Genomic DNA, 23,995 nt, shown 5'->3' with positions numbered 1-23,995 from the left:
CGCACGAGAAGTCACCTGCTTACGGCTGCCAATAGGAATGGACGCAACTCTGAGCTCTCTGACGTCGGCGCTTTGTTCGGGACTGTGTTCGAGGGCTTGTACCTCGCTGAGTAAGAAATGTAGAAGAATAATTATTTTTTCTTCAGTATTCTGGCGTGCAGTACAACGCGTCCATGACGTAATGAACCACATCTATGAAAGTGTCCCAAACCGTTTACATGGGACATTTATTACGTGCCTGATACCACCACCACCTTGAAAGGGCTACAGTTCTACCAATTCACAAAAACGGGCGTAAAAACACTGTAGTAAATTATCGCCCTGTCCCCTTGCTTCCGGTTCTTTCAATTATCATGGAGAAATACGTGTACTCTGTCATGTCGAGTGTTATCGATAAAAACATCATTATGTGCTTCATGCGATACGGCTGCATTGAGGGTAAGGGGGCGCAACTGCTCCTCGAGGATTTTATTGAGTTAATCTTCAATTCATTTGAGCAAAACAAATACGCTACTTGCAAGGTCCTTTATCTATCGAAAGCTTTGTTTCACACCAAATTATGCTTAACAAAGTCTACTCATATGGGTTACGGGGCCCAGTGTATAATTTCCTTCATGGAAGAACGCAATTTGTCTTTATATGCGGGGAGCGCAGTAATGTAGTAAGCATCAATGCCCGAGTGCCTCAAGGTTCGGTGTGAAAGTGTCGACCGTTCAATATGGCCTACGCCATGTTGCTCCACCGCATATTAGAAGGACTATCTTAGAAAGTTTAGGGCACAGTGTGCTACGGTATGGCATCACTCTCTTCAGACACAGGAGTGAAGGACGGAAACTTAAAGTGAACTCGATCCTTAGAACCTGCATAAAGAGTGTTATCTTTCGTAAAACCTATACGGGAACAGATATATTTAACATTGTCAAGCTGCCATGTTTAGAGAACTTATTTAAATATTCGGTCATTTCGAAACATTTTTGAATCAACGAGTACAAAATAGCTAACACAGTGATACGAAAACTTTGAAAAACCGCAGCCCCGTATGTGGTTCCTATACTAACTTCACACGATACGGCACATACCGTGGAAGCTACTATATTGCGGATATATTCAATCATCTACCCGAGGAACTTCGTGCCATACAAACCAAACCTAAATTTAAAACTTGTCTCACAAAAATAATTTATCGTTAGCTTTCCTTTTTCTCTTGTACCTTACTGCTTACTGTGCATTTCCTTTTGTGGTCTATCAACACTGTTTTTCGCATGTATAACTATGTTGATTGCCCTGTATTTATTGTTACGTGTGTTTAAATTTTTCTATGGATTGATAGTGTTGTATATGCCTTCTGTATCTTCATACACATACACCACTGCTGACGCCGGCCCCTGAGTCACAAGTCTTCGGCCTTAGGCGGGGCCACTACTGTTACTTTGTAACTTGCCAGAAGTGAAATAACGAATTGAATTGAATTATTATTATTATTATATGTTGCGTATAAATCTCATCGCAGGCAGTGAAAACGTGATACAACAACATCGAACGACACAGAAAGACAATGTGTCGAAAACGCAATTTGTTTTATCATGCGCAATCAAAACGAAATGAGATGATACCAAATTCGGCGCTCTAAAGCGATTTTTTATTTTATTTTTGATCGCAAAGTCAGCTTCGAGAAGATCCCCCATATTTGCCTACGAAACGAGCCATGTCATCTTTTGCATTGTTGTCGCAGAACATCAGCAAGGGGGTTTGTCATGCATAACGCCTACAGTCATAATTTGAGATCACCGGTGCACTGAACACATCAGACATGCAGTCATTGTTCACGTGTCTGTGATACAATTAGAGTCTAAATTTAAACCAGTAAGCCATTGAGCGTGTCATTGTGATAGCTAGCTTAATTCACGATGCCTGCAATGCTGCCCATTGCGGGCAGGGAATGATACCCTGTAAGTGCCGTCGGATTAACCATATCGGTATTGCGAGAAATTCAATCCAGCATTCGGCGGTAATACAACGGTAGGCGCCTTAATTAATGTCTCGATGCCAGGTGGCAACGTATCGATGATGACATGAAAAGGTGTCCTTTAATATACATGTTTTTTTTTTTTTGACTTGGCGCCGCGAAGCTACTGTGGCTATGAGCGGTAATATACATGTTCTACATTTATGGAGAAGTTAAGCTGAGCATCGTTTTCTTTCTTTTTTGAAATTGTACGGCATGATAAGGGAAAACAGGAGCAACAGCAGCCGTACCGCTTTGGATACGAAACTTGAACCTCCGCGCTATCGTTTTTTTTTTTTGTGTGTTATTATTATTTTATATATACATGAGGTATGACGACGTGCTTTGAACAATAATTTTTCCTTTATTCTTAACTTGGTTTCATATGAGGGCACCTAAACGACAAACGTGACAATCTAAGAGAAATGTAAGAGCAAATGTATCTGCAAGTAGCGTAAAGAGGACCCGAAATAACATATTTATGTCTGAAGCAACTAAAATGAATTTGGTATTCATCATCATTACCCGAAGCGTACACATATATTTATCTAAATTGTTAAAACCCAAGTGGAGAGATTAGGAGCTTACCTAGAGGTTGCACCACGAGTGACACACTGGTCAAATTTGTAACTTCTTTAAATTATTCCCCCTGCCCCTCCTTTTCGGTGGAGCATTAAAAACAAATGTCGAAAATTTGCAACCCGTGTGCTTGCTAGCGTACGACGTCACCGTTGATCCTCGGGATTTTGTGTTGTTTTGAAATACACGTTCTTGTGTGCCTTTGCTCCTCGGTGGCGTTGTTGTAATCCTCATAGTTCGTTCCAAATACTGTGTATGCTGTCAAGGTATCATCGCAGAATACGTCGGGGATTCGCTTCGTAGTTCGAAAAGTCCGTTCGAAAATTGTTTTGTCATGTGACACTCTTACACACATCGTACTTGAGCAGCAATTATTAGGAAGGATCGTAAAAGACGTTAGAGAATCATGACATTGACAAAGTTGAAACTAACGAAAAACCAAAAAATACTGCGTAAGAAATCATTAATTTTCCCTGGTTATTTTCCCTGTCTTTTTCTTTCTTGAACCAGAGCAAGTTCTGTGACAGTAGACCTGGTCTGACGACAGAGGAAACTTCATTTCTCTTCTATTAATGACATCAGCCAATAACCCCATACGACAACACATGTAATTCTGCCACCGTATTGATACGGCCAAAAAGTTATTTCCTACGTTACTGTCTTCCAGTTGGCAACACGCACGAAATCGTGTTGAAAGTGAGAGCGGGATAGTGGAACGTCTGACACTGACAGGTAAATATTAGGAACTATTCGGCAGTGAACTACAGAGTGACACACAAGGAAGCGAAGGAAGCCAAGCAGTACCTAAACCTGCGCTTCCTTTAAGAAGGGCGGTATAAACACGCACTCTTCTCGAAGCAGCGGCGTACGACGTTGTATGGCCAAGAACATGTTTGAAATGCCGTAAAAATGCGCATAACTTTGCATAATGCACTGGTCAAAGTCAACTGTGATCTTTATTCGACTGCTTCAATAACCCGCCATGAAAGACATGTACCACATACATCTTTTGATTGACGCTCGAACCTTTCGGGAACGCGTCTCCGGGCGCGGATGTGCCAATCGTCCGCTTTCTACATGGAATGCATAGTCAGTACGTCACCTTGGGAAGAAATACGCACATGTAAGATAGCAAAAAAGCAGCCGTCAACGCCAGTGCGCGACTAAATTGTCCTCAGAAGGGCATCGCGGCAGAAATGCATGAACAGCATCAGCCATTATTTTTTGGAGGAAAACGTCCAACGCGCTCGCCAAGCATGCATGTAGTGACGTGCCATGTTCGATTGCCTTCTCGCATTTTGCTCTCCGTTTCAACTCTTTTTGCCTCTCCATTTTCTATTAACCGAAGAGCCCCAGGGCCAGAGCCGACGACATTTCAAACAGAAACTAATTAGAGTAGGTTTTTACACGTATGATTTGAGCCTATATATGAGCCTATTTGTGTGGCGACATGTTGCACGTGCCACAGGGTGGGACTGCGGATAATTTCTGCCACCTGGGGTTCTTTTGACGTGCGTCGGAAATCTCCGATACACGGTTGCTGGAAGCAATGCTTACCTTCCCCACATTGCTACCGTCCTGGGCCGGCATCGAAACAACAGAGACGATCGAACAGAGACTGTACTTCTTCTTTCAGTCCTGAAAAAGAACAAATTCTGTTCAAGATATCGGCGGCTCTCGTCCTATAAGGCTCTTCCTTTAACATTTCCTCACCGGTTCGTAGGATTTTCAGCATATCTACATTTTTCAGTTGTTTCGTTTACCGGCCTTACTCGAAACAGTGACGATGTGAAAACACACACACACACAAATAAACAACAGCAGTGCTGTCACCAATCAATCAATCAATCAATCATGACGAGAAAGAACGAAAATACTTCGTTTATTTCGTAGATTTTCCCTTTTGGTGCATCTGCGACGTAAAGCACCGACTTGGTTTCCATGCTGGAACTGCCGCGTAATCTACTCAGTACACTGCAATTCTTTCATGTTGCACTCATGCCGCGACACAAATGCCGCAGCATGTGGTGCAATGAAACAGGAATGTTCGGCAAGACGGCCTAAAGGGAGTGTTTTTGAAAGTGAAATATGCGCCAGCTGATGAGGAAAATGGAACACTTGACGAGTGCGTTTTCACGGTAGCTGCATGTGCGATTGGGTCACGCTCACTGAATTTTGCACAGTTTAATGATATGCAGCATGCCACGTATATATGTGACGTACGGTGTGGCAACCATCATCTAAGTAGTATATAAGGCACGGCAACGCGCCGGTAGACCTGGGAAATTTCACACGATCACGTGCAGGAGCTAAAGATGAAGTGTCTGGTAAGCTCAGCCTGCTGGAATGTGGTGTAGAAGTAAAAGTCTGAAACTAAATTTGTTCAGATGAACAGCTCCCGTGTGATGCCGGTGTTTTTGTTAAGTTGTTGCCATGACTTGCTAAGTTCTTGCTCCGTATAAGCGATGAGAACGGGAAACGTTATGGTGCTCTAGTGCTAATCATGGCCGCTAGAGCGCAATTGTATTCCGCGTTCTCACGAGTTAATTTCTACACGGTGTCTTTATGTACGCTGTTTACACATGTGCAGAAGTCAGATGAAGTCCAATAACACGGCTTACTCGAGGGAAACACGGCCTAGTTTGCTGGATTATAATTGAAACACGTTGAAATCAATGTTTATTTCTATCAGAATATGCCACTTAACGTGTGATACGTTATAGGTTAAGAATAACACGGATAGTGAGTACATTGGTATGTTGAAACCGTTATTCGGAACCAGAAATCACGTCGTGGAACACGATGTCGTTTGGTTTCATGGAGGCTATTCGTAATAACAATAATAATTGCGAGCATGTGGTACTTATGTTTTGAACATATACATTTGTTGTTTCACGATGATTTGTAAATATCTTAAATGTTTTACTAAATGAACGCAAACTGAGACATAGTGTGTGTCGATTTGAAGGTTCCCCTGGCGTTGTTCATTCACCTGGTTGTGGCAGGCAGACGGGCGGGATCTGGCACAAGCAATGAGCCCTCTGTCGCTTGGCCAGCAACGGCAAAAGGTAAGCGTATATGAAGCCCGGTTACACAGCGGCTGTGAGCTATTTGGAGAGGGGGCTCTGCAGGAAATGGCAAACGCTCGGTTGCTTAGATGTCGTAGTTGGTTCCAAGAAGAAGAAGAAAAAAAGCCGTCGTTTCAGAAGTATATGTCGAAGTTCGTCCGCTTTCGTTAACTGGATTCTAAAACTGAGATCGAGCAAGGGCGACTCACAATACCCTCCACCGTTTTTCTTTCGAACATACATCTTTCATACACGAACCGTGCAAATGCAGCGTTTCAATCTCATAGACCTGGACAGAAAAAATAAGAAAGAGAACAAAAGAAAAGTAAACGGCTAATCAACGTCATAGTTAACGTCAAATCCGGCTCATCTAGTGGTTGGTAGCAGACGTCCAATCCCAGAAGTCTGATCAATGTGTGCAAACCATTATGAGATTGGATATCTGCTATCATCTGCTTCTGTAGCCAAATTCTGACGTCGTTCCACCCAACAAAGTCATAACCCGATAACTTTGATTATTGGCCCTGTCGTCGCAGATTAGATTAGATTAAAAGTAGAAAGAAAAAAATGGGAACATAGGTCGCATTGAATACTCACATTACAGAATACTCAAATATGTTGGTTGTTTTGGTAGAAGAAGATATATTGAAACTTTACTCGCACTTAAAAATGTTCATAAGCAATGTCACCGAAATATTTCAGCCTGTACGATGCCTCAGTGTTATGGCGCAAGAAAATTAAAGCCTGTACCAGGTGCCAAAGCAGCACATTTTCCGTCCAGAAAGACGGCCTACACTAGCCCAAGCCGTGACCAAATCAACGTGTGCTCTGTACAGGTGTGCTAATAGTGGTTTTCAGCACCAAATCGAATACGAATCGAACAGTGCCACTGTCGAATCGATCGAATCGAATTTGGATATTTTTCGAGTAATTAACGAATAATTTATTATTTTGCCTGCATCAACAAGACCATAAATGTAGTGCCACAGCACACTAGTGGTGCTTCTTAAATTTGAATATTAAATTAGATGTAACAAGAAGGTGGTTAGGCATAGGCGTTTGTGTTCAGGTTTTCATGCAGGAACAACAACTGTTCAACGTGTTCAGGCAACAAAGATTGCCGTCTTGTGGACACGGTAAGGCCACAAATAGAAAACAGTCTTTCACTTGGCACCTGAGTTGCAGGAATGGACAAGTATAGCTGTGCTACCTTAACCATTGCGGGAAACCATGATTTTCCGTGAGAGAGATATATATATATACATGATGACGATGATATGGGGATGTCTTCCGCTCACTGAGCAGAATGCCGTGAGACTGCCACCAGAGTAGTGGGTTTTCTGAGAGTGGCGAGACAGGGACAACGAAGGGACTCCTCCACTTTCAGTGTTGGTAGCCTTTGGGTCGTTTGAGGTGAAACACCTGGGGCCGACGCCAATTGTCCAAACACACTCCAGACAGCAGATGATGTAGAGGGCACTGATGCAAGTTCCTCAAATAACTCTGTGGTATCACAGTGAAAGCCAGTTGAAGCATGCTTCTCTACTGCTGCTTCCAGAGTTTCCGAGTCCACTGCTTCCCTATCTGAGTTATAAAGCAGACATTCTTGAATCTTGGGTTTGCCTGTGGTGCAAGTGCAAAAGTGTCATTCGTTCTTATGTCTATAAACCTTGTTTTCATGCTATGAAGAAGGTTTGACGCAAATGACACTACGTCACCTTCTTGTGCCTTTTTTTGGTAGCAGTGAGGACATGCAGTGAACCAGAGAAATGACCAGTGAGAGAGTAGGACTGCTTTCAGTACAGGCTTCTGTAGTTGTCTCATCGATGCACTTGAGCACGTCAGTCAATGACGACATTTGGCACCATTCCCGAAATTGCCGAAGTCCCGAAATTGCCAAACGTAAATCTAAGATACCTGAAATCATCATGTACTCGCTATTCCATCTTGTGGGAACGTCTTGGATTAGTTCCAGCGGTGCACATCTCATGCTTGTTTGTATTTTCCGCAAACGCGATCGTGCTTGCCAGCTGCGCTTGTAATATCCAACCACTGACCTTGCTCTTGCGCAAATTTCGTTAAACCCAGATGTCCCCCTTTTAGCATCCTCAACGCAGAGCTGCAGTGTGTGGGCAAACCAAGGTATCTCGGTGCACGACTTGCACTGCGCGACCGCTGCGATTAAGTTTCGTGCATTATCCGTGAGCACAAAAACCGGCAGGTCTCGTGGAAGGTCCCATTCCGCGCAGACGTTTTGCAGAAAAAGGCGCAAAATACCAGCCGTGTGTACCTGGGGTACACCCCGGCAAGCCAAAGTGTACTTGCTGGCAGTGAAATTCGCGTCCAACACATGGTACGTCATGGACACATAACTGTCTCCACGGCGCGAAGTCCAATCGTCAGTTGTAATGGAATAGCACTCCGTGCCGTCCATGATACAGCTGCGTAGCTCGGACTTGACCTGTTGCACTTCTTGTTCGTACAAGTCTGGGACGACCGAGGGCGAAAACGTAGTGCTGCTCGGAACGACATATTCCAGTGCAGCAGCCCCAATTAGGTCCAGAAACCCACGTTCTTCAACAACGGAGTACGAATGAACGCCTTTGGCAATGAACCCTGCAATTTTCTTTGTCAGTAGCTTGGTACGGGCATACGTGGCTTCAGTTTCGGTTTCATGTAGGAGCTCAGTGACTTCTGGCTTGTCTCGGTCGTTTTGGGTTTTATTGCGTCTACAAACGACAGTTTCGCTTCATACGACTTGTAGGCAGCAGGATGAAATTTTAGATGATTGGGAAGAGGCGTAGTGGGTCCTTTCTTAAGGTTGCCTTGCAGGCAGTGCATTTCGCCTTACATGACGATGTTTGTTCGAAGAAATCCCATAAAACACTCCGCCGTTTTCGAGAAGCCGTCTCCGTACTGCTGCTGCCACGTTCATCCGTGTCACGATCCATTGTCTCTGACTAGCGCCGATAATACTAACGAAGCGCATAGGCGGCCAGCGTCCGTTTCAGTCTCGCGGACAACAACTACCGCAGGCCACGTGACAGTGGCCTCCCGGTGCCAGCGGCGTCCGCGCCAGCTTTACCACGGCGTGCCTTGAAGCCGATATTTTATAACTTTCGAATACTTTTCGAATATGACTATTCGATTCGAAAAGCACTTCGAATTATCAATTATTCGAATAATGATTCGAAATTTCGAATATTCGCACACATCTAGTGCTCTGTCAACCGGTGATGAAAGACATAGTATTGACATTGAACAAACGGGCGTTTCAAAACGATCTTATGTTTGTTTGCAGAGGAGGAACCTCCTTACGTGAGGCAGTGTGGGATTCAAGGGCGGCATTGGACCCGACTAAGTACGATGGGAAGGGCGTCATCTCCTTGACTTACAGGAGATAGGTTAGGACAGAGAACGCGTTAAGTGGACTGGACAGCCTGAAAAGTGTGTCCACTTCATTCGTTCTCCGTCCCACTCAAGGAAATGTTGCCTTTTCGGGCGCACGCACCATCTACGTTGCCTTCTCCGGTTGTTGCTTGGTTGGCGATCCAGAAAGATCGGAAATGTAATGATATCGGGAGAAATATAGTTCCTGTACTCTGTATAGTCCGCAGAAAAGTGTTGAATGAGGCACAGAAATACCAACAAGAGTATAAAAACAACACCGAATACAAGTGGTGACGACGAATGAGGAAATTTGCTACTTAAAGGTACACCGCAAAGCTGCAGACAGACGGCTTATGCTAGCGTATAGTTTAACAGTTGTTTGAGGAAATTTATTCAACGTCAACACTCACTATTACACTATCTAGAATCCATTACGATGAGAAATTGAGAAATGCACAATGCGACTATGTACATATGACTCCATGACTGTGGCTATGTACATATGATGGGGGTTTAACAGCTTGTTGCTTGTAAACCCGCGTGCAACACGTTACACATGTGACTGAGCTCTCTTAATAATTTTAGCTTGCCAGCAAAACCGCAGTAAAAAGGTTCGGGGCGATGTCTGCGAAAAATAATCTCAAATTCGTCAAGCAACAGTGATCTATGTTCCCGACTGATTTCCTGCACTTGATGGCTACGTAGCCGACATGTAGCCGACTTTCGTTTTGAACGCAGTGTCATGCGCATGCAGTCCAGTTTTGCCGCCGTACTTGACGAGCGAAGCGAAGCTTGCGGCAACTTCGACACAGTGTTGCCCGTATTTTAAATTATAATTTTCTCTAAAGACTATGAGTATATTTGGGACGATAATTGTGACGTAAAGCACTGAGGGCTCAGGCTACCGAATAGGTAACTTATCTGAGGTTGTATGTCCACTATTGTATGGTACTTTTAATTCCAGATTCACTACGCAAGGGTATACTTGTTAGTATGAGGAATTTACTCTATTGAGTACTCTGGATACGCACAACAAAGCAATCATCTCGTTAAAGAAAATGTATTTCGCTTCATGTATGATTGATTCAATTCACAGTTTATACCGGCTGCTGGAGCCAGGCTAACCTTTCCCCTCTTTCGTGTTTTTGTTTTGTTTTGCAATAAACCTATATTCCCCCCCCCCCCCCAGTTTATACCTTTTACGCAATCAACGATGATCATTACAACAGTGTATGTTCTCCATTCTCTAATTAGAATATCGCAGGAGTCTGGCTCAGTGCCGTGCTTCCGCAAGGAGCTTTGTTTCGTTAATCACGCGGAGACACCGTAGCCAGTTCTCAGAGACCGACGCGGTAATTATGCGACGGCAGATAACTTGTAAAGGGGGCGCATGTTCATTGTGAGGCAACTTTGTGGAACAAAAAAGGTCTTTGCTTTTGTGGATGAAGGCGTTACTTTGGGAACAAGTCTTCCATTATCTGCAGACCTATAGATGATAATGAGCTTAACAATGAAAGTGCTGCAGTACTGGAAGCCGAACTTCCTATCTTGTCGGACAAATTATTGCCATAGTCGGGTACGAAAGATTACAGTAAAGGCGGCAAAGTTATGGCTGAGTTTCAGTTTGTTACAAACAAAGAGACAGAAAAAAGTTATACTTGAGTGTGTCGTCAAACGCATTAGTTCAGGCATTGCGGACAGCTACATAATTGTACGTTAGTGACCCATAATCATATATTTGTGCTGGTGTGACCGCATGTTCGAGGGTGGTCAAATATAAGTTAAATCAGATAAGCTTTTATTTCTTTTTTTTCCCCTTTTGACCTCGTCATTATTGTTGATTTTTCTTTTTCTTCTTTTTTTTGTCTGCTATATATAATATAAGTGATAAGCAGATGTAGCAGAACAACAACAGACATATGAAACCACGACATTAGGTGTCAGATCTAGAGAAGTCAAGGTTGGAGAGTGGATGAGGCAGAAAGTTCCAGTTGAGGACGGAGGGTTGCGTTGCATAAGCTGGAATATGAGTACGAGTACTGTCTTGAAGGCAGCAAAAAAATTTTTTGTAGTCTGCGTTCAGAACGCATTTCTACCGTCATTGACTGAACAGGGTTGAATAGCACTGGGCAGGGATATTTTGCAGGGTTACGCAAGTTCAAGTACTTTGTGTGACACGGTTGTCTGAAACCTCCAGCCCGCGGCGGAGCGGTCCCCTATCGATGGTGTCGCTCACGAATGACCTACACCAATACCGTCTCCGAGGGGAGGCCGTGCACAACTGTGCGCCATGCATCTCTCTCGACAGGATTATCTCTCCCGACTGTTGGCGATGCGTGGCACACGTTTGAGTGCGGCCTCCCCTCGGGGGATGGTATTGGCATAGTTCCTTTTGTGAGCGACATCGCTGATAGAAGACCGCTGCTCCACGGGCTGGAGATTTCAGACAGCCGTGTCCCACGCAGTACATAACGTTCTTTGAATCCCAAAGCATTGTAGGCCTGATCCTGATGATGAAGTTGCCTGTGTTTTTCTGTTTTGGAGATGTTAACAATTTGAGTCATAGCCAATAAACGTGTCTTCATGGTGTACGGGGATGTGGAACCCCCCCCCCCCCCCCCCACCTTGGTCACCACTTTCCTGTACAATAAATTTATGTGCAAGTACCCTGAACGCTGGTAGAGCCGTGCTTGCCACCCTTCGCTGGACATGTACCAAGTGTACGAATGTTCGCGTGCAGTGCGTTCTTTGTGAATTTGGATACGTTACGTTAAACACGCTGGTGGTGGCGGTGCTGGTGAAAGGGCTCGCCATTGTCGACCTCACAGAGGACGGCAACGTTACGGGCAGACTTCTAAGGGAACTGTGCCGACATATGCCTGACAGCGTCTGAGAAAAACCCAGACAGCACAACCGGCACCGGGATTCGAACCCGGGTACCTCCCAGTCTCGACGTGACATGACCAGCACGCAACCACTGAGCCACGCGAGCAGGTTACGTTAAACACGAGCCCCAAACGTCATAGAAGTCATGTTTTACAAGCATCACAAGCGCCCGGCCCAACGTGGAGTGAGATCAATATCTTTGTAGTTTGCCTTTCTTGACCGTTCAAGGTTCAAGTTCAAGGTTCAAATGTGGCATGTAATGTACAAAGTGTGTGGTGTATTACGTACAGAATGATTATTAGAATGAATAGTATATATATCGTATATTCACTTGACAATTTTTTGCATGTGTACCTGTTTTGGGGTGCACAGGGCGTGACGTTCGAATGTTTGGTAGACGTTCAAGGAATATCTCTGAAAAAAAAAAAGAAAAAATAGAGCAGCATTCCCCAAAGGAAATTTAGAGCCGCAGGTAACATCACCTAACCGCAACCTTGGTTGTTAACAATACGCGCAGTGAACCGAGAACTCGACAGATCAATCCCATCCAAAAGCTACACTTGGCCGTGACAGAGATGTTTCTGGAACAAAGCTTCCATTCTCTAGATGATGTTTCTTTTATCCATTTATTTTTACTTTTTGCTGGCTGAAAAAACAGGAAGAGGAAGCGTGCCCAAACTCGTACAATGTGATCTTCTGTGGTCGTTTTGTTCTCTGGAGGTCTTTTAAAGGTAGTTTCCGCGACTGAAAGAAGGAGCGAAGTGCGAAAAATAGAGCGGGAGAAAGAACGTCGTTGCACCGGACAATCCCGACTACTGCGAACTTTGACTGGATATAAACAAAAAAACAAATATCACTTATTTAAGGGCTTTAGTACAAGCTAGAATTGGTATAGGAGCTGTCATGCTTCTGAAGACACAATCATCCATCTTGCCTCGAAGCAGACCGACGTTGACAGTCGGACAGGTCTTAACCGCTGCAGTTCCCTATGATTATTCAAGAAAGCGGCAGACGTCCAGTAACAGTGAAGGAGCAGCTCTCACGATGTAAGCGAACAAAAACATGCGCTTAACGAACTGTTCGCTCAGACAATGTAACAGGATTTATACACATGTATTTTGTTTAGCTTGAGATATATTTTAAAATAGCGTTACGGCATGTGCAAACCGAGTAAAGAACTAGAACTTTTGCAAGTTTTCCTCGGTTTAGAGGTGAAACTTGGAATGAATTGACGACTGTGAAAGAAACGAACGACATGTAGTGATGAATCGGGATTTTAAGCCGCTCGGCACCTATGATCATGAGCAAGAAATAAAACGATAGTCAACTAAGAGTCCCTGTAGGCCATGACATCCTAGACCTTCAGTGACTTGACATTCATTACATTAGTGCAAGTTACGATAGGATGAACTGTCTGAACTGTGGCTCTGTCAGGGACTAGGCACGCGGAAACACTCAGCAGCTCAAAATAATGAAAAAATGGCTAGGAAGCAAGCGAGCTGGTGAAGATGATGCATAATGTAAAGACCCCGAGACTAGGGAACACGAAGGGACAGACACAAACACGAAGCCTCCATAAAGAGATTTCGTGTTTGTGTCTGTCCCTTCGTGTTCCCTAGTCTCGGGGTTTTTACATTATGCTCAAAATAAGTTTATGCAATCTTTCAAGCAATTTTTTGCCTGTTTCTGACATCTATATCCAAATGACGACTAATTGAACCTCTGCATGCAATAAGTTCACTTATCCACCTTTCAGTAATTTTTGCTACAGTGACATCTAAACACCAGTATGTACCTGCCAAAGAAAACTCAGGACAGGACTGTGGACAGGAAAACTTGTGCACTCATGCTAATCTGTCATTTCACAATGGCCCATTAAACTTTTACAGTAAACTTTTTTACACTTTTTTGGTGTAAATGGCTTGTCCCATGGCGCACACCTTTTCGGTGTTGCTTTTACACTGAAATGATGGGTGTTTTCTAATACACCTTTTAGTTTAGTGTATTCCTAGTAAAACACTGTTATAATTGGTGTATAAAAACAAAAACACCCTTAAAATGGAAGTATTCTATTGAAAACACCTTTTATGATGGAATTATTCGTTCGCAAATATTCCCTCGCAAATAGTGTAATAGGAGCTTCCGCGGCAGCATACCGACACCACTGGCCGAGGCATGCAGTTCGACGTTCTTGCTTCTATGGCAAGCGGCACCGCGAACACAGTAGACTTCCAGCCGTGGTTCCATCGTAGAACCTAAACCGGAGCGCAATGCGTCGCAGGCACGCCTCGTTAGCTTGGCAACACTGTGGGACCAACCTGAGTGCAGAGGCATAAAGAGACCTAGGGCACCCTCAGTAGCCTATATTGGCGTGTCGGATGGATCATATACTGAAATACAATTTGTTGCGGGCACATTCGTTACATGTGGTGGGGCGGGAAACGTTTGTAGCGGTGGCGGGAATGTGTTTTTGCAATTAACACTCACGCATGCAACGAGTCAAAGATGTAAGCTAAATTTCTGACATCCCTCCCTGTCAAATACTGTGTTTTTAACTCAGGTTATCGTCTATAATGTGATTACTTGCTGAGCGGAGCTGTGAAACCAGCATAGTTTTCCTCTCACGAAATAACACACCATTTTTAACACCATACTCCCAATTCAAATGGGTGTAAAAAAGGTGCATTCGACGGAAAACACCTGTTTCAACACCCCACTTTACACCCTTAATGATCCACATTGGATAAAACGTGGTGTATGTCGATATTACACCTTTAGTAATGCACTTTTTGCACTCTTTGTGGAATAGAAAAGGGTGTTTTTATAAGAATACACCTTGTTTGAGCAAATAAAGGTGTAAAATGATTTACTGTGTATCGTATTTTCACGCGTATATTCACACTGCCGTATTTGTCGTCCGTTTGCGTCACAGAAGTAATCTAAGGGCAATCGAGCCCATAGGTTCCAATTGGTCCGTTTTGGCTCCGTGAAGAACACGTTCGAGAAAAAAACGTTACTACGAAACCGGCCTAAGTCCGATCGTGGTTGCTCCACTACACACAGGTTGCTTGATCCTATGCACAGTGCTGGACAAACGTTTACGGAACACTCTCCGGCAAGTTCCTTCTGCAGAGTGACATGCTAGCAGCGAATGGTACCGTATGGACTTGCAAACAGGTGATTAGGTTACCTAGGCACATGTCTCTAAGTTCGTACGGTCCCATTCGCTGCTAGCGTGTCACTCTGGGGAAGGAATGCGCCCGTGCGTGTTCTGTAAACTTCCGTCCAGCAGTACTGTACCTAGGATTACCATTGCTAAACCAGCAAGGTCAGACTCGTGTGAAAATTCTTTTTTTTTTTCCTACTCCTAAACCTTGTGCAGGCGCTGCCATATCATAAAAAGGAATAGAGCACGCTTTCAAATTTTGTTTCTTTTCTGCTACGTTGCTAACGTTCTGACTGAAGTTGCTAACGAAGCCCTAACGTTCACATGGAGTTTTTCATTTCTTTTTTTTTTTTTTTTCGACTTAGCCCCGTATTGCAGATAGAGGGGTTCAGTTGAGGATTTTTCATGTTGTTGCCTCAACAGGAACGCCTGTGTGCCAAGCCGAGCGAATGTATACGTAACTGAACTGAACACACTATGCATCATTGGCGTAGTTTCGCACGTGCGATAAAATGTACCAATCATATATTATAAGTTCATTAATTCAGGGCTTCACGTCGCCAGACAACTATATAATATAAGTGCAGCATGACGTAAATACTCTGTGCTTACAAAATCACTATACGAAGTCGGCGAACAACTGTATAGGTAAGAAAAGCTTTTTTCGAACATCAGGTACTTGTTGATCGAAGGTAAGTGCGGTCGGGATCCGCCGGTACAGTCGAACCTCGACATAACGAAACTCACGGTGAACACAATTTATTTCATATCGACTATTTAGTTGTATCGAGTCTTGCAAAATATGGCAACCAATTGCGGCAGGGAATGCAAATTATTTCGCTATACCGCGAATTTTATTATATCGATGTTTGACTGTATTTCGAACGGAGCCTGTTCTTCTATATTGTTAAAAGGAAAGTCCCTGTTGAAAATACCAACGGGTCCCGACCTACGTATTTTGCTTCGATATGCCTTCACCACTTTACATCATATGCTTGTGGGTTGTTAGATATTAAAGTAACGTCGTTAAATATAACCAATATATGTCTACACTACTGTTAAGGAGGAGTTCATGATATGTTGAATTTAGCGATGTCGGAAATGGCGCACGAAACGCTTTACTTTTGTTTATAATTTGAACACTCTATACTTTTTTGTCAGACTGCATCATGCCAGCAGAACAGAAAGAGTCAGCTGAGCCCACAAGACACAGTACCTCACATATCAGCCTCCAAAGCGCATTGTCCACCACTCTATAGTCCTCAGAGGCCGATGTGCAACGGGATGCTTTTGTTTCCACGGATAAGCTAACGCGGTCGGCGGTCATTTTACTTGCGCTGACCCCACGGTGATGAAAGAGAAAAGTAGGGCCGGAGTAGATACGCAACACAATATAAAAATTTAAAAAGAATACGCTACCATAAGCTCAGAGTGTTTGGACTCAACCGAACACATGTGAAATACAGTCGAACCTCGATATAACGAAACCCACGGGGACTGCAATTTCTTTCGTTGTATCGAACATTTCGTTGTACCGAATTAAAGGTCACGGATCGCGACCTCTGCGAGGGTGCGCGCTGTAGATAAGCGTCGATAACTCCCGCGACGATGCGGAAATGTTTTTCGTGAAAAATGACAACAACTACAAATACAGCGCCAAGGTGCACCTACGGCGTTTTATTCTTGCGTGAAATAGCCGGTTATACGCGTCTGCGTCGTGCCTAGAAGACGCGGTGTCACGCATTGTTCGTACGCCGCCGAAGCCTCCGCAGCTTTCTCCATATCGTGTTGCGATCTCCCGCAAACCTTCTACGTCTATGACAGTGCGTTTTCCGTAAGGCTCTCCGTTGCTACGGCATGTTTGTCCCCGTCAAGAAAATCATCTAGGCTGATTTCGTCATTTACGCCGCCACGCGAACGAAGCGTTTCCCACGCGCGCGATGGCGCCTTGCGTCTCGTGCTCTTTTTAGTTGGCTGCAACCGGACAGTTCAAAACAAGCGCGAAAAGAAGAAGCCTCGGAAGAAAATCCCTAACCTTCCAATGACTCAGACTTCCTTTTGTAGGCACCAGATTCCTCCCGACCATAATCGCGCGTGCCATCTTTCGCCGCGGGAACAGGACGCAGCTCGCGCCCTTTGTTTTCAGGACCCTAAAGTCGGCTTTGGGGTCATAAACCTTATCTCGTTCTTTCGTTGTATCGAGGCGGCGGCTAAAAAGTGTTTCGTTGTAGCGGGAGTTAAAATACATTGATCTCTATGGCCATCTGCCGGGGAATCCAAATTATTTCGCTCTATCGCGAATTTCGTTGTATCGCGTTTCGTTGTAACGAGGTTTGACTGTATCAGCAGAACACAACGTGCAGTAAAACCCGTTAGAAAAACAAATAAGCACGTTCAAAGAGAATAAAGAGGAGGTGAACGAAAAAATAGAAAAGGGAAAGGAAATTTCATACGACAGTTCTTTTCCCAAATGAAGCTTCCCTTTGTCGTTGATCGTGGGAGACATCCAATGGGGAATGTAAACGTCGAAGCTGGGCTATAGTGTTTGAAAAACGTGATGTTATTCAAAACCTGGGTCCTGCAAGTAGAAAAACATATAGTCCCTACGAGTGCGTGGCTGCTGTGGAAACATTTTTCGATTACCTATGCCGTTAGGTTCAATGTTACGTCGGTGTCATCACTTGTCACATCACTGGTCACATGCAACGTCGGTGTCACACTTACGTAATGGAAATATAAAATCTGTAACACTAACTAATTGCTTATAGGCAGTATTAATAGCATTATGTTTATAGTTCGCACTGTTTCCCATGGGTATACGACACACTAGCACGCCACGCAATACACCCTTTTCACCAATACTATCTAGCAATGGCGCCACTACTTAGCTTCACTCCCGATAGAATTACGCACGAGTCCTTGACCACACTCACACGCTGTCTCGCACGTGAGCAAGAAAGACGCAGAAGAAAAAAAAAAGAAAACTGGCTCGTGTAGTTAGCGCTGTCAAGCTAGCGCTCACGTAATTACAGCCACAGAGAAAGGAAAGCCAATGGCAGAATTCACGGCATCTTCCTTCGGTTAAGTGCCGCTCGTGCCCCGAAGCTCGATGGACAGTGTGCCCTTATAATGCTGTATCCTCTACGCAATCGGGTCAACAACACACCAAACGCATGAGATGATGCGGGAGATAGACTACCACGCGTCACTGACATATATTATGTATGCGATGCATTACGGGCGAGTGAGGAAGGTGAAACCCCCATCAAAACACTTTCGACTCAATCTTATGGTGCTTGCATGATCGACCGTGTTTCCGTCTTTCAGCTGAAAGAAAACAGGGCAATGACAGAAATCCGCAAACACATATTTTTCCATCGCGGAACGAAGCAAACTAAATCTGTTCACATACACGCGAAACTTGCGATAGAGAAGGAAAGCTATACGGTCAGAACTGAAAAATAGTTCGCGTAAGTGCTCACCACTCGTTTCCATAAGACAGGCCCATGCTTACTTCTTTAGATCGTAGAATAAGTACGAAACAACCCTTCAGCTTCATCCAGGAACGAAGTTTGTGGGCAGATTACACGATACGGACCTCAAAGATGAAATTGTTACGGATCAATCCAAGCTGACAATCGGATGTGCGCGGCTAGGCCTTCTTCGATTTTGACTATACAAGAATATGTGCTGTTCTTCTGCGCGGAAGAAAACGCTACGGAAAGTATCTGTATCAAAATACGGCCCATTCATGAGCCGGGAGGAGCGAGGGTCGCCCCGGAAACACCAGGAAGACCTCGACGGCAGGCACTTTAGCTCTCGTATGTTTCCGAGATTTGCGTAGCGCGTTCGTACTACGTTGACGGAAGCATCACGTAATATAGCGGTCATGCGTTTGTACTTTTTTTTCTTCTTTCTTTTTTTTTTTGGTGGGGGGGGCATGAAAATTTGGGCAAAGCCTTCTAATCTCCACAAACAAACGAAACATTTTAATGTATGTGACGAGTGCCATTTTCGTACCACTCTTCATAATTCGTAGAGATAGTATAGTATCCACGTTGTGACCATATTACTTTGAATAGCTAAGCAAACGAAACAAAAAGGAGGGTCCGGATGCATGTCAGTTCTTCACTAGTACTGAAAACAAAGCAATAATTCCACATGCAAAACTCCCTACAACTCTATCTTAAAAGCCGGTGACTGGTGACGGACTACACCTTTCGGAACAGGTCATCCACATGTAGCAGAATGTTTCCGCTGTGTATCTTGAGCGCACTAGATCAGTGTTTTCTTGCATGTCCATGTCCATGTCCCTTGTGTCCATGCACTCTAAGGTCTCGCAGTAAAGTGTAAAGCAGCTATCCTGTCGTTTCTTAATGTCGCTTGCGCTGCGTTTACGTAGGCTGTACTCTAATGCCCGCACCTCTACAACTAACAGCAGCAGCAGTAGCAGCTACGTGCATAGCGATGGGATGAGGCACGCAACTATACACCTGGTAACCATGCCATTTACGTTTATTCTGAAGTGAGCTGGAGTTGAAATGGAGAGCATTGTTCGACCATGGATGGACCAGATAGATACTTCAACACATCTAAAGCTTGATGCATAAAGACTGTGGACCACAGGGATCGCGGAGAAAATTTTCATTATTCAGCTGCATCGGTTGGATAGTAAATCAGCCAGGCTTCCATTACAAAAATAAATAAATAAATAAATAAAAATAAAGAATGCTTTCGTATTTCTGCATCGACCAGTGAACGATAGTACAGTACTCAACAAATATATCGTAAACATTTGGTAATGATACGAATCACATCATAAATCTATGTGCATACGAGCGAGGTATCGTGGAGGCATACTGAAGGGACACGTAGATTCGCGCATGCATCTCGATCTAGACGATGCAGCTGGTGCACCTAAAAAAAGTTACTCTGCACGTGCCAATACCGCTCTGCTTCATATGCTATGCAAGTATTTAAACCCTACCAACAGCTATATATAGTAACGTGCAAACTTCACGTGTACCAAGTGGGCATTCGTTACGCACTGTTGCATGTCAGATATCGACGATAAAGCAACAACGCGCTGCCACCTCATTGCATTTTCCCCGAAAAAAAACACACAAAAAAACAAATAAAACGGGTCTACTGCTCAATTCCTGGTACGTGGCGATTGAGGGTGTACGCACGGTAGGCGAAACATTTAACAAGTAAGTACATGGACAATCGCAACTAGGAACGCTCCATTAAACTATACAGTTACACTGCACGCTCGCCCCGTAACGAGCTACAGTGCGATATTACGTTGCACGAGTTCGATAACTTCACTTCCGCTAAGGCCGCAAGTTGAAGGGCAACAGTCGTGTGCTACTAATAACGCTATCTCAATAACCATGCGTTTTTCCCTTGCAGCGGACCCTCATCATGAAGGAAGTGGAACGGATACCGCTCGTCAACTGTACGCTAAGACGCCAGGCGACGAGAATGCATCAGGAAGTCGTCAGAGGGATAGCTTGCTGAAAACCGGATGGCAGCCCCCGAAGATTCGCCGCTACGGTAATGGACGGTCACCCACTCAATCGAGCCCATCACGCGCCAGTGCACTCGTCTATGAAGTGAGGCCAGTGAGCTCCAGCAGGTCAGCGCGGCTTCCGAAAAGCTGGGATCGACAATACGCTGAACCTGCTCACGCCCCATCTGCGGACGACAGCTATGTTTTCCATATCACCAGTGTCAACGAGGGCAGTCCTGGATCAGGTGCTGGTTTGGAACCTAGCTCGGCGAGTTTCAGGAGAGCCAGGAGCGGCTGGCAGAATGCGGAGTTCGACACCGATCCTAGCGATAGACAAGTTTACGTTGTAAAGTCAGCTCCCGTTCATGCTGCATCAGATGGGTGGGCTGCTGAGCCCGTTACGCAGTATCAAAGTTCCGCTCCTCAAGTCATGAAACACGCGTACTTAGTTAAAACAGCAGTGTTGGATACTGATGTTCCCGCTCCAACTTATAGTGCACCGGCGTTTGACTCCCGAAGCTATCATGCTAGCTTCGCACCTACTCACACGGGTTCTAGACAGACGTACGTTGTTAAAAGCATCGACCCGAGCGCGGCCTTGAGTGGTTATAAGAGTGCCATACGCAATGCTGTAAGTGGAGCTTTAAGGTTCGCAGGTACCAGTACAGCGCCTCTTGTAAGTTCCAAGAAGGTGTATGTCGTTAGGTCTTCCGCCCCCAGTATGTTCTCTTCAAGTGGATGGCCGAGTTACGGCTTTGATTCAGAGCCTTTAACCAGTGGCGGCTGGTAATGAATATCCTTCATTGCGTTGTTCCGCCAACAGCAGAAGTAGCTTGCGTTTGTAATGAATGTGTTCGGGATTGGAAAGTGCGCATGTAATATAATTAATGGTATTCGGAAAGTTCTCGCTTGAGAATGTGTTTGTTTTGTTGGATGTCGCTCGTTCATTGTGTAACAGCACACAGATCATTTTTGCTGCTTTTCATTTTTATATGATTCCTATTGCTTGGGTGATGCAGCCTGCTGGGCAGTTGAACTGGTGCTAACGCTCGATACTCAAACTTCGCAAAGTCTGCTGGCACCGCATTTCATATCTAACAAACTCAATCAATCAGTTTGCATTGATTTGAGTTATCTTGTGAAACATTGCGCTCTTCGGTGACGCGAAACGGCACGGGATGCTGGTGTAACGCTGTAAAAACAGTCATTCACTTCGTAAATAAAACCAAAGGATATCCGTGTCTACTGTGTTTCACATTTCTGGAACCATAACTGAAACCCACATAAACGTAACTGAAACCCACCGTAACTGGCACCGACATTAATTAAATGCGGGACGATTGTGATTTTCTTCCTGACATGTCTGAAAAGTAACTGGTACCGATGTGCCATGCAGCATTAGTCATACTGTGTTCTTCAGCGAGTTTACAGTGAACTATGGAGACAACAACAACAAATAAGTTAATGATAATGAATGAGGAAATTCGCCACGTATGGTGCGGCCCACTACCCCAAGGCACAATGGGCACTATGGAGACGTAGCTGGTTAGTTTAACAGAAACACGTATACATCAAACGAATGTCATTGGATTGTATCCCACGTACAACTACCTGTACACAGATGTGACACGGTACAGTGCCCGTCGACCAAGCTCTGTCCAAATACGTTCCAAAGAAGTGGTGCCATGATTCCAACTCGATTAATTTTGGTTATTACTATATTTGTGGCGGTGAAGTCGTGTTCGTTGCCGAGGTTGGCCTGCTGAAAACCTACCCTGATAAAGAAGTCCGTGTATAGGCGAAGACTCTACATCTGATGCTGTGCAGCGGAAAAACAATCATTTAGCCGCATGCGGTGAAAGAGGATTGACCTATCATCTATGTGGGCTCCTTCCGAATTCCGACCCTTAATCTTTCGCAAAACTAAAAATGTAATGGTATACCCTATGATACTGGTTCGCCCGCAATCCATTGTATACAGGTAGCGGATCATAAACGCTTACCGGTGCCGGCATGCCGTGTGCAGCATTACTCAATGCAGATGGAGCATTGTGTTGTCCGGATGTAGCGATTCAATCTCAAGCAAGCTTCACAGCGACTGATCACAGTAGTGCCGAATTATAATGCGAAATTTACGAACCCTGCAGTCGAAGCAACGCAAATGACGGTGTTACGACAAGCCGTTGAGACTGGGCGTATATAGTGGTATACTGAGAGTCCCCAGACCGCGCTGTGAGGCACAACACTGAAGCGGCTGGGATTACAGTCAGCTGTTCGGTAATCCCAGCTGCTTCAGTGCTATACGTAAGATATGTTGTAGACTGTGGCCTTCCAACCCTTCAGGCCGTGCGGAACTCCCTTGCAGAGAACTTTTCACCTTGAGCGAGGAGCATCGACAGGGCATGTGATACGTTGGACGAATTTGATGCCTAATCAATTAAGTGTTGCTCTCACCTTATAACGTCATAGCTAATAATTCTATTTTTTTTTTTTTTTTTTGATGGGGTGCTACTTCCAGACGCTAATTACCTTTGCATTAGAGGTCATCCAACTATTTTCTTCGCGGTTCCTCTGCGGCCTTCCTAAATCTATAGTTGACACGAACTGTGGGACCAAACGGATGGGGCTTCGAGGAACAAATGAAACATAGGGCGAACTATATTTCTAGGCGTTGACTTTGACCTGTTTATACTCTCTGTCGCTCATACCACTCGCCGACCTTTCGTTTCCCGACGACACATTGAACGCAGGCTTTCTTGCTTGCTTAATACGCGTTAAGAGATGTCAGCCTTGGAAAAGGCTTCCTGGATTGGAAGATACATTCTTTCTGGCAGCCTCAGGGAACTGGCCTCTCTTGACCATTCTGCCTGGCAACACCGTCCCGGAAAATGCAGCGCTAAAGCCAGCTTTGACACAAGCGTACTGCGGTTGTTAAGACGTATACGACGTGTGTTGGGTCGCCAGGCGTCTTACACAACAAGCTGTCATCACAGCGAGTGACACATTAGTGTTACGACACAGCGAACGGCGTTCAAGTTTTGCGGTCATGATCGTGACCAACAGCGTTTGTCTAGCCATTATCAGGGTGCGCAGGGGAGCTTCCTCGACGCGATCAACTTCATAGGGCTGTTTAGTGAAACCTCGGGCACCACCTCAATATATTGACGTGGAAGTCAAAAAAGGAGATCAAAATGAATGAATGAAAACTGGAACTGGAATAAGAATTGGAAATGAAAGAAAAATATGGAGATGCTAGTCCCGACCCAGTCAGGACTAGCTACTCCAAAGCGCGTTTGTGGGTGGAACAATAAAGCTAGAATGAACACTCTTTAATTTCCTCTATGCAGAGTTCAATAAGCCCCGCGGGTTCGAATCCCGGCACAGACTGT

General features: G+C 44.6%; 1 protein-coding gene across 1 annotated transcript in view; it reads left to right on the top strand.

The window, feature by feature from the left end:
• LOC135395222 (uncharacterized) overlaps window positions 1-21,826 on the top strand; it is a 38,864-nt gene extending 17,038 nt beyond the window's left edge. Inside the window, exons 4-5 of the mRNA XM_064626480.1 lie at window positions 5,553-5,652; window positions 20,507-21,826. Coding sequence (XP_064482550.1) covers window positions 5,553-5,652; window positions 20,507-21,396 — 990 coding nt within the window. The 3' untranslated portion in view covers window positions 21,397-21,826. The remainder of the gene's footprint in view (window positions 1-5,552; window positions 5,653-20,506) is intronic.
• The last annotated feature ends 2,169 nt before the right edge of the window (window positions 21,827-23,995 follow it).

The sequence above is a fragment of the Ornithodoros turicata genome, chromosome 1 (assembly GCF_037126465.1).
Source record: "Ornithodoros turicata isolate Travis chromosome 1, ASM3712646v1, whole genome shotgun sequence".
NCBI classification, from domain to species: domain Eukaryota; kingdom Metazoa; phylum Arthropoda; class Arachnida; order Ixodida; family Argasidae; genus Ornithodoros; species Ornithodoros turicata.
Note: the sequence above shows the minus strand (reverse complement) of the source record. Positions and strands in the feature narration are given on the sequence as shown.